The sequence below is a fragment of the Lytechinus pictus genome, chromosome 3, assembly GCF_037042905.1.
Source record: "Lytechinus pictus isolate F3 Inbred chromosome 3, Lp3.0, whole genome shotgun sequence".
NCBI classification, from domain to species: domain Eukaryota; kingdom Metazoa; phylum Echinodermata; class Echinoidea; order Temnopleuroida; family Toxopneustidae; genus Lytechinus; species Lytechinus pictus.
In genome coordinates, this window is record NC_087247.1 from 9,303,814 (window position 1) to 9,320,720 (window position 16,907).

The window sequence follows — 16,907 nt, forward strand, 5'->3', positions numbered from 1 at the left end:
TGATACAATATACATGTATTGTGAACCATTTATATTAAAAAAAAGCTACAATATGGTTCAAGACTATTGAAATGATTAAACAAATAAAATTAAACAATAATCATCCTACATGTATCTTTAATAATGAAGAATGAATGAGTTCTAGAAACGTAAAACTACCAATGCTAACATCAAACGTTTACTTGTAGATACAGTACTAAGCTTTCTACCGTAAATGTTCTCAGGTTACACTCCATGTACCAACCCCATCCATCGCTACCTAAAAACATAACAGTCAGTCCGCAGCCCGTCCGAAAGTGCTCTATTTTATTCAGCAGTATGCATAGCCGTCCGTGGTTATGCATACGTAATGAGCTGTGAAGACGAACTTTCCGATCGGTGTTTTTTGCTCTTAGAATCGTTTATTCCTCACAAAATTGGTCTTATTTTGGGGCAGATGTTGTTTGAAGGTTTGCATGGTGGTATGTACAATCGCTGATGTGGTTTACGGTACACCATGTGAAGTGTTGTAGAAACAGTGGATAGGAGAAGAGAAGAAATGGATAGGCGAGAAAGTGGAGATTTGAGAGTAGAGTATTCTTTCTTGAAAGTAGTCCTGAAAAGGACTGTAAACCAGGAAAGATTGATGAGTTGAGAACAGCTTGAGTAGTAGAGCTAGTGAGGAGATGCTGGCTTGAGTCGGCGAGTAGAGATGATGAGTAGTAGAAAGAATACTCTACTCTCAAATCTCCACTTTCTCGCCTATCCATTTCTTCTCTTCTCCTATCCACTGTTTCTACAACACTTCACATGGTGTACCGTAAACCACATCAGCGATGGTCTTATTTTATAGATAAAACTTTGAAATTTCTGATCAGCTAAATAAAATGCACATTTAATGTATTTTGAAGGCCGATATTTAGCTTAGAAAACATGATTTTTTTCAAGAAATATAAGTGAATAAACAGAGCGCATTTTTGCACCGAAATCACACTTGCGTCAAATTGATATTATAATCAATATAAAGCGTAGACATTCTTCTTTACGACTGAAAAAGAATTATGAAATTTTATGATGTAGCAAAGTCAGGAACCACAAAAAACCACGGCAATGTCCATCGCAAAATGCAGTAGAATTGCCGACGCGTTCTGATTGGTTAACAGCGGCGCACAGACTTACAACATTTCATATAGCTTAAAAAACCCGGAAGAAGTATGGAAGGGATCGATGGCGAATTGCGTAAGCGCATTATTTTGACGTGTGCAAGGACCCTGGTTCGAACCGGCCGGACTGTTTCTTTTTTCTTTTTTTTTTGGGGGGGGGGGTGACGGGGATATGTTTATGCTTTTTCTTTAAATCATATTCCTTCATCGTTCCTACCCAGCTTTATTCTCTTTTTACTTTCATGTGAAGTTCTATTTAGGCCTGTATTTATTAAATCATGGAGCTATTAATAGCTCTATGATTAATTCTTACTTCTTCTTAATCACTGCTTTTGATTTTCAAGTTCTTGATTACACTTATTTGGGCAGGGGTGGGAAGGGAAGTGAGTTAAAGGTCAAGTGCACATCAACAACAAATTATTTGAAAAAATACACAAAGCAGTTATATACACAAAACAATGGTTTGCAATTTATAGTTGATTATGTCACTCACATCACATTACTTTTTACATTTTTGTTGCATTTTTATTATATAAATTTTAGCAAATTTGATCTAAAAAATCTTCCTCGAATCACAATAGGTTACATTTATGGAAACTACGAATGTTAATGGAGGAATTAAAATCCCTCTCAAAATTTGTTAATGAAAATTAAAGTAAAATATACATGTCATGTACATGTATCAAAAAGAAAAATACACAAGAAATTAGAGTGCGTGTGACATAATCGGTTCTGTAATTTGCACATTGACCAAGATGAGCATATAATTGTTTTATAAAATTAGGCAAATTTCTCAATGTCAAAATAGTAATTTTTTTGAATTTTGAATCATAGTTTTTATGAAATTTTCTGCAATACTTTATTTTTCTTTAAATTCAAATTAATTTTTTGGTGGGGTGGACTTCTCCTTTACTCTTTGCTTGGAATAGGGAATGCACATTAATATTTATCCACGAACAAAATTGTCTAAACATATGCAAATCAGTAATTGGACACATGCTCACTTTCCTTTTATCCTGGCCACTCCCTCACATCCACCAGGTTTACAGTCTTATAACAAAAATGATGAATTAATTATAATACCATCACACCATAGCTCCATGATCACACAACATTCATACAGTGCTTCATAACACATATTTCACTTCTGTTCATATATGCAATAATTACTGTGGAAAACAAAAACAAGGCGTAACCACATTCAAATACCGTTTAAAAGGACAAATATATTATACCTTTCGAAAAAAAAAAAATTGTGAACATACATGGCACTTAACCTTCAGCACATTAGATAACATATAACAGAGTTGCTTGAGAACAAAATATAATTATGGGGCATTGCAAGAAACTTATGTTCAATTGCAAAACAACTACATGTTTGTGTTTAATCAAAGGACTTACCCTTAATTTTGAAATGTGTGATTGAGTAGAAAGTTTCTTGCAATGCACTATGAGTAACATTAAAAATGTTCTTTGGTTTTGAATTGTGAATTTTTATTTTTGTCAAGCTGTATTCCTGTCCAAGTCAGTATTCTTAGTCCTCCCCAAAACTGTGCTCTAATTTTTTTGTTTCCAATATCGATAAAGATCAATTTTCTGTTGTATCATTATCAGTCCAAAATTTGCAAACGAAAAAAGGGCTTTGTCCAAATCATGGTCTGACCATTATAGTACATGATGGAATCTCCCAGTATGAAGTCGAAAGCAGAGACCAGAGTCAGCAAGTATGCAGATCTGTGTGTAGAAGAGACAAAAAAGAGAGAAATAGTCTAAATTACTAAATAATCATTCAAAGTATGAATTATGTTACATGTAAGTCAATTAAGAGACTAACTAAGTACTGTCTGTGACAGCCACAATTTTTTTATTTTAACAAAATGGTTTATAAATACTACTGAGTACCGTAGTACCAGACTTTTTAGTTTGACTTTAAACTGTTTATAGTCTCTAGAGTAGACTGTCTGAGCTAATCATCATGGGGCTCAACTTCGACCAATTAAGAAAAAAGGTTAACAATTTTCAACATAAATCAAGAAATATCTCAAGCTATAAAAACTTGATGGAATTCGGAAACCTGATAATCATTGAATAAAACTTTAGAAGGGATCTACTTATTAAGCTTCGTTTATATTAAGTCTTAATTAAAAAAAACAAAGTCCACCGTCCACAGGCACAGCTCACATATGCGAGCCATCTGCCATCATTACAGAAGTTTCAACGTATGGGACCAAAGGCGAAATTCTACCAACCCGCGACGAACGTAATTTTGGCATTATTTCGCGCCATCGTGGAGTGAACGAGAAGGTTACTTCCGGGTAAAACGTAAATTTCTCGATTTTTAGGGTATCATTTTCTCTAAAATAAAAATATAAGGTGAGTTTGCGTCAAGTTGGTTCTGACATATTTTGAACAGTGACTTTTCTTCTTTCTAAAAAACCCTGATCGAAACAATTTGGTTATGTAGCAAAGTCAGGAACCAAAAGTGAAATTCCGACTACAAAATCGCAGTTAAAATATTACTAAAATAAGCATCAATTAAAGAGGTAAAAATGGAAGGTTGAAAATGTCGAAGTATGTAAAATAATATACCAAAATGTAGATGAAGGTCTTGAGAATAACTTACCACAATTCGTTTCGACGTAAACTGAAGTTAGCGACCAGTACAGAGCTATACCTTCAGCCCCTCCAATTCAGTGGGAAAATCAAGCCAAATTGATCGCACGTTTTCCTTCGGAGACCGCTAGAGGGCCGCTGAATAAATTTCCGTGAATATGCTCATTATCGCGCGAGCTGTGGTCTGACTGATAAACCCTCTTCTTATCAGACTATTGACACATTTATAAACGTACTGCTATTTGTGACCTGTAACTCATCATCCCTAATTAACATCTAGGTGTGGTGTTTAACTGTGTGTCATCCGATTGCTTTGATGAAGTTAGGGTATGAGGAAATACTCTTAAGCTAACAGTCCGCCCTTTCACACGGTAAAAAAACCTCGTAATTTGAATGATGATTTCAGTGAGAAATACGGCTAATGACGAATATTTAGCACGTGTGAAAAGAAACTAGAACCCTGGGACTAGAACATGATCAGAATCAAGAACGCTAATCACAGTCACGATAACAATAACAATCATTATAATGATGAGTCAAGATTCACGTGTGAAAAGGCCCATAGTTTTAGTGAGACAAACTACAGTCTACATGTTTTCCCACATGGCATGTATTCACGCACCGGTCTCCCAACGGGTGTGAAACTCCAGAGTCCAGATACAATATTTCATTGGTACTGTATGTTGCAAAATAAAATGTGTTGCAAAAATATGTTGCATTGCTCACCTACTGCCTTATTAAATCGATCTGCAACATTGGATAAGTTTTAACATTGCAGTGAGTAGGGATTTTTCGGGGGGCTCTTTTTAAAGGTCAAGTTCACCTCAGGAAAATGCTGACTTGAATAAATAGAGAAAAATCAAACTAGCATGACGCTGAAAATTTCATCAAAATTGGATGTAAAATAAGAGAGTATTTTTCACAAAACAGTGATATCCACAACTAGGTGAGTCAGTTGATGATGTCCACCACTCACTATTTCTTTTGTTTTTTATTGTTTGAATTATACAATATTTCATTTTTTATAGATTTGACAATAAGGACCAACTTGACTGAACCATATAGTATTAAACAATGATAATTCCACATGTTTAGGGAGTAATTAATCGTTGTATCACTTCACAATGAGGAGAAAATTAGAATATTTCATATAATAAAATACAAAAGAAATAGTGAGTGGATTACGTCATAGTCTCTTCATTTGCATACCAGCCAGGATGTGCATGTAACTGTTTTGTGAAATAACTTTCTTACTTTACATCCGATTTTGATGAAATTTTCAGTGTTAAGCTTGTTGGATTTTTCTCTTTTTATTCAAATCAACTTTTCATTGGGATGGACTTGTCCTTTAAAGTTTTTGAGTGCTCTTTTGAGCATTTTGGGGACAAAATCACCCCGAGCCCCTGTCTAATTTTTTCCCTGCTACAATGCCCTTTGACTCAATCTTCATTCCAATGTGATTTCTTTTTCAAGTTTAGAAATAAACACAATATTATATGTAGGCCACCATGTATTCTATACAGGGTTCTAAATCAATGATCCATACATGGAAGGAACATGATTTATATTGAAGACCAGTTCATGTATTCTTCGATACTCTTTTCCTAGCAAAGAGTATTCAATAGAAATTGATAGATATCTGTCGTCTATAAAGGCCACCGCACACCTTACGACCCGACTGGTCTACGACTGGCTTGCGACTGAGTGGGGGAGATGTGACGTCACAGATCTTGTCAGCTTGATAGTTGCAGACCGGTCAGAGACAAGTCGCAAGGAAAATCGGAAGGATATGACATGTCGAATCCTTATGACTGGATTGTAAGCTCAATCCAACTTCCAGCCAATCAGACAGCAGAGTTGTACGACGCGTATATGATAAACAACCCGCATACGCAGTAGGAAGCGCATTTTCTAAGTTGTTATGGCAAAAAGCAAAAAGCGCATGAGTGAGTTGCAGACAGCGTGGTAGTCGGATCGCAAGGTGTGCGGTGTCGAGGCTTATGACCACCTTGCGATTCATCTCCCCTCACTCAGTCGCAAGCCAGTTGCAGACCAGTTGGGTCGTAAGGTGTGCGGTGGCCTTGAGGTCAGCCGCTAGGACTGATTAACATAGATGTAAAAATGTTTCCTAGGTCGTTGGTTATATACCAGCTTGCGTTTACCAGCAAAAACGCTAGCCTGCCAAGTTCCTACGAGAGTTACCAGAAACAGAAACAGAATAAACTTCTAAATTGAGTACACTGTAGCAGTAATAATGTATAAAACTACAGGAAATAAAGGATAAAAAATAAAGGATACAGAGAGTGCTATACTATATTCACGATATTTGACATCATTTGTCAGCCGGATCCTTCTGTGTGTGTAATACCTGTTTGGATCCAGTGTACATGATGAGAATGAGATTATTTTAATCAGGCTCATGCAGTCAGTCATCTGATCATGCTACATCATGTCTCTCTGAATATTCTACCTGTATATATATAGCGACAAATCTTGTTTGTTTGTGAATTATCCATTCAAACCTATCTGATTAACAGACTCGCATGATGTAGCCCTGAGTGAATTTCCATCGAGCCTACTCTCTTTGAGGTTGATTCTTAATCACTTCAGTGCAATTTACAACTTCAGTGCAAAATGTTTTAAATCCCCCCCAAAAAAATCAGTTTGAAATAAGTATAAAGAATTTTTTAAAAGCATACAACAAAATTGGATGTAGAATAAGAAAGTTATGATATTTTAATGTTTCACTTATAAATTCAAAACATAGAGTTTTCATATTGCTTTTCCATGTACAATATCATATGATATCAATGTTTTAATAATAAAATCAAGAATACAATCTTTTTAAAGAACCTTGACTGCACTGCATACATCTACAACTGTATGTGGTTTATTACAATAAACAAACTGTTACAGTTACACATATTTATATTTTTACATCTGTATATAAAAGGGGCTTTCAAAATTGGATGTGATGTCATTCGTGACCACTTGGTTTCAATTTCAGTATTCACAGGACTTACATAATACATGTACAGTGTATAAATGGTATCTAAACAGTAGCTGGAAAGGTTTTAATAAGGGGATTATTCTTCAAGAAATTGTTATGGCTTGAGGATAACCAGTACAGGATTCTGTATACATGTAACGACTTATGAGGCCTTTATCCTTATAAAGGGATGCTCCGGGCTGAAGATATTTATATCTCAATAAATAGAGTAAAATTCACAGAGCGAAATGCTGAAAATTTGATTAAAATCAGATAACAAATAAAGTTTTTTAATTGTAAAGATTTGCATTATGCCGCTGAAACAGCTTCTAGGCATGTCTTCATGAATATTCATTAGGTGGGCTGATGATGTCATATCCCCAATTGTTCTTTTGTATTATATGAAATTAGGTTTATTCAAATTTTTTCTACCAAGAACTGAACAATTCGATTGAGAACTGATTAAGTGCATTAGTTATTTCTTGCTCCAACTTATTTCATAATAATGGAGACACATCATTTACACATTTATGAAAAAATGAAACAATTACGATTTCATGTAATAGCATATTGGGATGTGACATCATCAGCCCACCTAATGAATATTCATGAAGACATGAACTGTTTCACCGAATAATGCAAATCTTTAAAATTCAATAACTTTGTTAATTTGTTATCCGATTATGATGAAATTATCAGCATTTCGCTCTGTGAATTTTACTCCCATTTATTATTTTCAGCCTGGCGCATCCCTTTAATTTTGTTTTGCAATATACAAACGAAAAGTTTTTAGAATTTTAAGAATTTTCTGTTTGACTCCATGTTGGGCTTACTGAAAAAATGAAAAAAACATGTACAGAGAGAAAGCCTAGTTGGTCAGTCTACAGTAGGCCTATATCAAAAATACTTTACATTACTGTATATATGTTAAGTAGTGAAATGTCTAACACCTCTAGTGTAGTGCAGGCAGATGCTCTGGGCTCTAATTCTTCATGTGGTCAGATTTGCATGAATTAGTCAGGATTTTGTAGTTTTGCTAAAGGTCAGAGCGTTAAGCCCGTTGAAAATCAGAGATCGAGTTTGAGCTCTCCCTACCTTATTCTAGCTTCTATGTTGGTTGCCATGGCGATGGAAGAAAATAATCTTGGGCGGAATATTTAGCGGAAGGGAGTCACATGTAGGCCTACATGTTTGAGGCTTATATTTTAACTCCTAATCAGTTTCCTGAAATAGAATTTGCTCTGTTTACTCCTAGTAATTTTTCATGCAACTTGAAAGACAAAATGTTTTGAATTGCCATTTTTATAACCACTGTTTTGTTTGTCTATTTTGTTAATTCATATTTTTCTTATTAATATCGAGATGTTTATCACTTTCATTCATAAATAACCATTTTTGTGTTTGTCTTTCTTACTACTGTAGGTCAAAATCTTCCTAATGATTTGCGTAAGTACCTGAGCATGCGTATGCCGAAGGGCTCACCAGACCACGATCTCCAGCAGACGATCAGGGAAAACCTTTATGTTCGCACAGTGCCTTGTAAGTAATAACCAACAAATCAAAGGAATTGGACCTTACGTGGTACAAATGTACAGGTTAAGGTCAGGGCCCCGTCTTACAAAGACTTACGATTGATCCAATCAATCACAACTATGGAAAGCCAGCAACGTCAACATCTAAAATACATGTTTCTTCAAAATATTTTCTAGGTATGATGTATATTCATACATTCACTGTTTTCTTGTCAATTCAGTATGCTTCTCTTTGTTTTCAAAGGACATTATGCACATTTCCCAATTACCACATTGATGGATTTCCGTATGTATATTTCAGGTTGATTAGATCAATCGTAACTCTTTGTAAGATGGGTCCCTTATTTAGTACCAGCTTGATCATCAGTTGCAGCTGTATTGTACTCTAATAACCTTTTCTTAAATATGTAAATCAAATTTTCTTTAGGTGGGGCTAAATGGCAAGTTACAGTGTAGTCCCACCTAAAGTACTGGGTCAAGCTAATTCAACTTACTGTTCTCACAACTTTTTTTACAAAGTTGGCTAACTTCGTTAGTACGGAATGCTCTGGTGCTGCAAAAGAACAGGGTTAGTGGAGAAATTGTGGTAAGCATGGAAGTCTAGGGTTAAGAGACATCACATGTGAGAACAGAAATCCGGCCAAGCCATCTCGTGAACAGCTTCATGTAAGCCTAGCAACCACAGAGCTTCCAAGTCTCCCGGATCCTGCGGGAGAATACTGGATTTCGATCGAATCTCCCGTTCTCCCGACCCCATGCTAAAATCTCCCGGATAATCGTGATTTTTAGCTGTTAAATTGTAAAATTCATACAAACGGCTGTTTTACGAGTCTAGCATGTTCAACTCCCTTTACACCCACGTGGAACCTCCGGATCACATTTTCATTTTATCCAGTAACTTATACCAGTTTTTGTATAATCGTACATTTATTTCCAATCTAAATGAAGATAATTTTACAAAACGACTGGTGAATTAGTCTAACAAGCCATTTTATTTCCGGGTTCTGAAATGTGTGGGATGGAAACACTTTAGCGGCACTCGATGCACATGCCCCCCGATGCGCCCCGGCGCGGCCCTGCCTGGTCTCCGGCCTGCTACGCCGCGACAAGGGAAGTCCACGAGCATTGCGGGGCATTTTTCGTAAGCTTTTGTGCGCTTTATTCGAGCTGAAACTGTGGATCAATCATGGGATTAACAAGTGGATTACTTTCAGGAATAATTTTATTGACAATCCTGAAGAACAGAAGCAAAGTGGAGATTTTTTCGCCTACTAAAGTTTCACTTGGGTTGATCGGATTCAAACATTTTCTCTATCGTGAGTGAGCTAGCTTGGCACTGGCTGGCTGAGCTGTGCAGTGTGAAGCACGCCTCGTCCCGATTCATCCACACTACAATCGCATTGTCAGTGACCATGGAGATTATGGAGATGGAGTCATCCAAGACCAAGACAACAAAATATTTTTTGAAGTTTAAAGATAATTTTCAAGCGGAATGGGACTGTGTGACAATTTTCACAAGAATCACTCAGACAGAGACTTTAATTAATTACAGGCCACATAGACTAGAGTCTATAAAGTCTTTACACTAGTACAGGGCCAGGCAAGCTCATGTACCATGTTTACCAAGGCACTACTGAAGCCCCTTCCCCTCTGGACATTTAAAGGTATTTTCACGTTCAATGCATTCTTTTATGAATTATTGAAAATATCAAATGTTGTTTTTTAATGTGTTTTGCTACCCAAAACTCCCCTCCGTGGGACAGCATTCCGTCACTCCCTCACAAAACCATAGTACCTCCGCGAAATCTACTGGATTCTATCTTCCCAATGTTGGCAGCTCTGCAACCAGTCCAGGGTTACTGAATTTGTGTGATACCGGCTAGATTTCCTGAGACAGAATTAGGCAGAAAATATTGCCTGTGCTCCAGAAGACAGTTGTGGTATGTCAGTTATGTTCCCCGGTTGTCAAATGTAGCCTCAAGAAAACCAAGGGTTTTCAAGCGTACATGTTTGTATCACTGTACGCCATCCCCCCAAAACAGCAACAACAAACTCAGGTTTGAATGCATTTGCATTTTCTCCCTGTAACCAGCGACAGGTCCCTGCTGTAACCTACTGCTGGTAGTATTTGTTTTTTATGAACTGGACTGGTACATTAATACTACTTCCATTTGTGGCTGTGACCCTTTTCAAGATCATCAGGATTTAGAAATGACCTTAGGCCTGTATTAGTGGTACACTTATTTCTCATTAAGTCCACTCCAGTCATTCACCTCCCAATTTTTTCCATTCCTCTTTCTTCAATTTTCATTCACTCTCAAACTTGCCAGCCAGTGTTGCAAGGATGTTTTACAGGTTTCTTTCAGACCCATTCAATCGCCAAAATACTTGTAAATTTACAAAAGCTTTTTCAGGTCTCAAAATACCTAATATCTCCACATTCATACCCACCCAAACCAGAATAAATTTGGATGTACATTCTCAAAGTTATGAGCATGTAGGCCTACAGTATGGTCGTAGTTTTCCTGGACTTTGAGAATACCTTTGACTGACCTTGGAAATGTCCCTGTGAAAGTGCTCATAATTTTAAAAAAGTTATTTCATTGATTAGCCAGCAATAAAAAAAAAAACATTACAAGTAATTTGCTTTCGCTCTGACAAACCAACAAACAAACCCTGGTCTGATCAGATTAGATCTCGGTAAATCTTCTGATAGAAAATACCAGGTATTTTTTAAATTAGGTCTGAAAGTACCTATAGCTATTTCTTTCTGGTTGGCATGAATACAGATATATGTACATGTAGCAGTGTGTAAATTATTCCTCATATTCTGTAGGGCTGTATTTGCTCCAACTTTGTGTTAAATTAGTAATTTTGAAAGCAACTTCTGTTATGCCTTCCCCAATTAGAACTTTGATATGTACTACTCCATACATACAAATGTACATGTGTCTGATATAAGATACTGTAAGGTACTTCTGCAACACATTCATGAATCCAGGATATTCAAGATTTATTATGGCTGCTTCTCTATGTTTCCATGGTGATAAATATGAGTTGTATGTTGCATCATTTATAATAAGTTACTGACTGGTACAATGACATTTCAAATGTATGAAGGAGGTAAAATTGCTGTCTGGAGATGTATCTTTAATTATTTATGCTTGTTCTATTAAGTAAGCTACTTATTTTTTTTTTCATGATCTTTGTGTATTTCCAATGGTAATGCATTTGTGATACTTGAGATATTTTCTTGGATGTTTCATAATGATATATTAATGTTGATGCCTTTTAGATTTATATGAAAATGGAAAGCAAAATGGGGTTCTGAAGTTTAAGATGTTACAAGTAGCATTGTATGTACTTCATTTTGTACACGTACTTTAATATTTCATACAAAAGTATTTTCCATAGATAATGGAAAATGGTAAGAAACAGAACATTGTCCAACATCAGTTTTGAGAACCTCACATGGTGTACTCTACTTCGTTCCATCTAAAGTAGTTGAAACTTTAAAAATTCAAAAGTGAAGTCCATTATGATATCAAGCAAGTTGATTAAAAAAAAAAAGAGTGAATTGAACAAGTTGAAAAGTGAAGTTTCACAATATCAGTTTCGCTATATTAAAGGAAATTAGTATTTTTTCAAAGTTTGATATGAATTGCACTGTGTCACGAACCAATGCAGAACTTCAAATGCTATAAACTAGCTTGTTTATTTATCTTTTGAATAAATGTAATGTTCATTGTATTTTTGTCCTATTTGCCTTGAAATTTTCTCTGGTTGATTTCAACCAACCCATTAGCCTTTCAGAGCATTGAATAACATTGGCATGAGCCCAATAATTCCTGTCTTATCTTCTTTCTGCGCCATCTTTGTCTTTTCTTTAATATGCAGGTACTACCAGACCTCCAAGGGAAGGAGAGGTGAACGGTGTTGACTATAAGTTCCTTTCTGTCGATGAGTTCCTGGCCCTGGAGAAGAGTGGTCACCTACTGGAAAGTGGTCTTTTTGAAGGTATTTTTCAAATAGATTGTAGATCTGCTAATTTTCTTCTCAGCACAGTTTTAACGACCCAATATCAGAAGTGACATATGGAAATTGACAAACAATATTGAATATGCTTCAAAATGCAATATCCAAAACCGGCTATATTAGAATTTCTAACGGGCCGGGATTCTCCATGTATGTCATCTTGAGAATGGAGCTGTGATTGAGACAGATTGGAGCTTAACACAATACTCTTTCATTTTTGTCTCACCTGCATAGCAGAGTGAGACTATAGGCGCCGCTTTTCCGACGGCGACGGCGGCGGCGGCGGCGTCAACACCAAATCTTAACCTGAGGTTAAGTTTTTGAAATGACAGCATAACTTAGAAAGTATATGGACCTAGTTCATGAAACTTGGCCATAAGGTTAATCAAGTATTACTGAACATCCTGCCTGAGTTTCATGTCACATGACCATGGTCAATGGTCATTTAGGGTCAATGAACTTAGACCATGTTGGGGGAATCAACATCAAAATCTTAACCTAAGGTTAAGTTTTTGAAATGTCATCATAACTTAGAAGAAAATATATGGACCTAGTTCATGAAACTTATACATAAGGTTAATCAAGTATCACTGAACATCCTGCATGAGTTTCACGTCACATGACCAAGGTCAATGGTCATTTAGGGTCAATGAACTTTGGCCGAATTGGGGGTATCTGTAGATTTACCATCATAACTTTAAAAGTTTATGGATCTGATTCATGAAACTTATACATAAGGTTAATCAAGTATTACTGAACATCCTGTGCAAGTTTCAGGTCACATGATCAAGGTCAAAGGTCATTTAGGGTCAATGAACTTTGGTCAAATTGGGGTATTTGTTGAATTACCGCCATAACTTTGAAAGTGTGTTGGTCTAGTTCATAAAACTTGGACATAAGAGTAATGAAGTATCACTGAACATCCTTTGCGCATTTTAGGTCACATGACCAAGGTCAAAGGTCAATGAACTTTGGCCATAATGGGGGTATCTGTTGAATTACCATCATAACTTGGAAAGTTGATGGATCTTTCTCTTGAAACTTGGACATAAGAGTAATCAAGTATCACTGAACTACCTGTGCGAGTTTCAGGTCACATGATCAAGGTCAAAGGTCATGTAAGGTCAATGAACTTTGGCCACGTTGGGGGTATTTGTTGAATTACCATCATATCTCTATAAGTGTATGGGTCTAGTTCATAAAACGTGGAAATAAGAGTAACCAAGTATCACTGAACATCTTGTGCGAGTTATAGTAGTTTTCAAAATCAGCACTGCTGCTATATTGAATCGCGTGATGCAGGTGAGACGGCCAGAGGCATTCCACTTGTTTTAAATTCTGAATGAAAATTGTGATTATTGTATTGCTAATTGAAAACATTAATTTAACCCTTATTAAACTGCGGGGGGGGGGGGGGGGGCCAATTTGACCCCCCCCCCCCCTTGACAAATTTCGCGGCTATGCTGCCGCGCAAATTGTTTTGACTGCGCTGCCCGCTGACTTTATTTTCAAGTCTTGCACATCTATTGAGACCTAATTTGCAATGCCAGGGTATGCAGTTCCGAAATTACGCAATATTTTGTAAGCAAGGGTTTGAAAAAACAAAGAAATACATAAGAATAAAAAAAAACCAATTTTTGTTAGAAATGTAAAAATTCATATGTACACCAGAAATTAGAATTCTACTAGCTATATAAAGTGAGTTTAAGGCAAAAACAAAAAAAAATAGGGCAAATTTCATATGCTTATTGCATAATTAATTAATGAAAAAATATAACCAATTAATTTTGTGAAAATTTTACTATACAGTCTTGTAGTTTACATCCGGCTCTAGGCACGTGCAAATTTTCGCGGCGATTGTGCAATCAACGGCCGAGATCTGAGGGGGGGGGGGGGGAGTCAAACTGACCCCCCCCCCAGTATATATTGGTCTGAAATAGCCCAGTTAAAATAGGGTTAAACCATATAAGACTTTAAGTTCAAATAAACATTGAATACAAAAATCTACAAGTGTAGAGTTCATGTTGGGTTCATCTATATCTTGAAACAAAGGATAGGAATGTGAGATGACACTCACCTTTTCAGATAGCAAGTCATGTACATGTATACTGCTCCATCAAGGACATGAAACTACACAGGATATACCATCATTATTAAAGGCATATCCAAACAATGCCTTTAATATAAATCAGAAAACTTATAAAATTAATTAATTAATTCTAAACTGTCAAGGATTTAATTTCTGTAAGTTGGTTATGTCACTGAGGAAGCACTGCACTTCTTCCTTGCATTTCAACCCTGCCAATTATTGAAATTTTCCTCTTTTTTTACTTTGAAAAAAAAAAAATGATTTGGGAGTATTTATTACTTTCAGGGGCTTAACAGTAGTAGAGTGTGTAACTTCATACTACTCATGTGATAATATGAATGTATTTGGATGCATTTTGGAGAAAGGGAGCAATACATGTAGACGACGTAGGTAGAGGGGCATTTAATACACCTTGACTAATGAAGTCACTTGAAATTGCTAATGTGATATTTTGGGTGGATATTTCTGATTTATTTTGAAAAATCATTCAGTTTCTCAATTTGTTTCTTCCTCGTTGGAATAAAGCCATTAAAACTTATTATTGCCTGGGCTTTAATACACATTCAGTGAATTCATGGATGACAAGTCAGTTATGCAGAATGTAATAACAACAAAATAATACACATGAACTTTTGATACTGTCTGCTGTTATTTTTCCCCTGCAGGGTGGAACATTTGAATACAAAAATGTTGTCAGAGATGAAACACAGCAAAACATTTGATGTGAAAAAAAAATGTGTAAACTGAATAGTTGCTCACAAGAGGGCACATGGTACTTTAATACACAAGAATACTTCTCGAAAAGTATTGTAGTCTGAATGATATTTTGAAAGCACTTGTGACATTGATTTGGCAAGTTTAAAGTTCAATTGCCGAACACTTATTGTTTGTCCCCCCCCCCCTGAACATCCATCAACATCGAGAGTAAAATATACAGCCGATATTGCATATACAGTATTCGAATTTCTATCATTTTTTCTTTAGTTTTTGTTAGTTTTTGTCATGAAACCGCAGCCTTGATTTGTGTTTTTGTTGGTCGTGAGAGATGCCATTTATACCTGCATGTTATGACCTTCCGTTTGAAAGGTTCTGCTTTTTTTGTGCAAAGACTCCCAATGAAAAGATATTCGCTTGATGGGACCTTTTGTTGATTTGAAATGGAAAACTATTTCTTTGGGAATGATTTGTCGAGAGACGGATGCGTGACGGGCTTTTCATGGTGTGACGTCGTTTGTCGTGTGTTGTTCAAGTGCGTGTGTGTACCAGAATGGGACCAAAGCTTATGATTAGATCTCGTTATCGATGGGACTGATTTATGAAGTCTAACACAGGTGGATAATTCCTGATTACTAGCCCATATCCAATGGTGAGTTATTTAGAGTTAGCACTTCTTTCTTTATAAACTGCACTGTAGGTTACAATACTACACAATACAGTTGTGATGTCATTGTTTATGGCAAGTAGTTGTAAATGTTTACAGTACCTATATGTATATTCTTCACTATACTTCCTTTATTGCTTCCTATTCTGTGATAAGCCTCTTTTTAGGGGTTTTCAGGTCACATAATTCTTCGATGCATTTGAAATCTCTTCGAGCTGTGCATATTCTGAAATGTCTTTTTGCATATTGCAAATTGGAGGTGTAATATTATTGAAACTGAAACTGCATTTTTGCTATTTTAAGAGCATTCAAGCAGCGTTTGGTTAGCATTTTCTACAATTTCTAACCTTATCCAATATCCACATGTATACCATTGCCAATAAGGTACAGGTGTATTGGCCATGATACTGTTTTTTTACTCTCATTAATACCCCCTTTTTATGAGAAAATTGTTTTCTTGTGATAAATTTTTATTTTCCCACAGTCAAACTAAATACATGTATAGCCCCATGTCTTTATTTTCTCAAGATGGGTAATAGTGCTTCTTTTTTAATTGAAGCAATAAAACACACTTTCTGTCAAACAGAATTGCACCAGTGTGATTTTCAGCAATATCCAGCTCTTCTTTTTTTTTTTTTTTAGTTTTAAACAATTCATAGTTTGAACCCTTTGATAGAGGTCGCCTTTGGTGCACTTTATTAACTTGATTTAAGTTTACTGCTGCTTGGCAGTATGATGTCATGATCGAAATCTCCATTGCATTTGAGTACTTTTTATTCAAATTTCTTCTTGTTCTTCTTGTGTTAAAAAATTAGATTTTTGTTCTTGTGACTTAAAGGAAAATTTGCATGAATTTGCACGAACCAAATGGTTAACAAAACATATTTGGAAAAAGGATGATTTAGGGCTGAAAATTTGTGCCATTTTCACAACATGATTAAATTTAAAGAGCGATACCTACATGTAGTGTTATAATATACAAGTACGTAAAATGGCGATACACTGTAGTCCTAATAGTCCTTATAAATACTGAAGCCATGAAATTGGCTAAGTAATGATTCCATATTTCCACCCTTCTAATTTCTACTACTTTGTTATACTATGCTATATATGAAATAATTTTGCA

At 35.9% G+C, this 16,907-nt stretch overlaps 1 protein-coding gene across 1 annotated transcript in view; it reads left to right on the forward strand.

The window, feature by feature from the left end:
• The first annotated feature begins 8,170 nt into the window (after positions 1 to 8,170).
• LOC129257869 (membrane-associated guanylate kinase, WW and PDZ domain-containing protein 2-like) overlaps positions 8,171 to 16,907 on the forward strand; it is a 63,953-nt gene continuing 55,216 nt past the window's right edge. The window contains exons 1-2 of the mRNA XM_054896296.2: positions 8,171 to 8,283; positions 12,174 to 12,293. Coding sequence (XP_054752271.2) covers positions 8,205 to 8,283; positions 12,174 to 12,293 — 199 coding nt within the window. The 5' untranslated portion in view covers positions 8,171 to 8,204. The remainder of the gene's footprint in view (positions 8,284 to 12,173; positions 12,294 to 16,907) is intronic.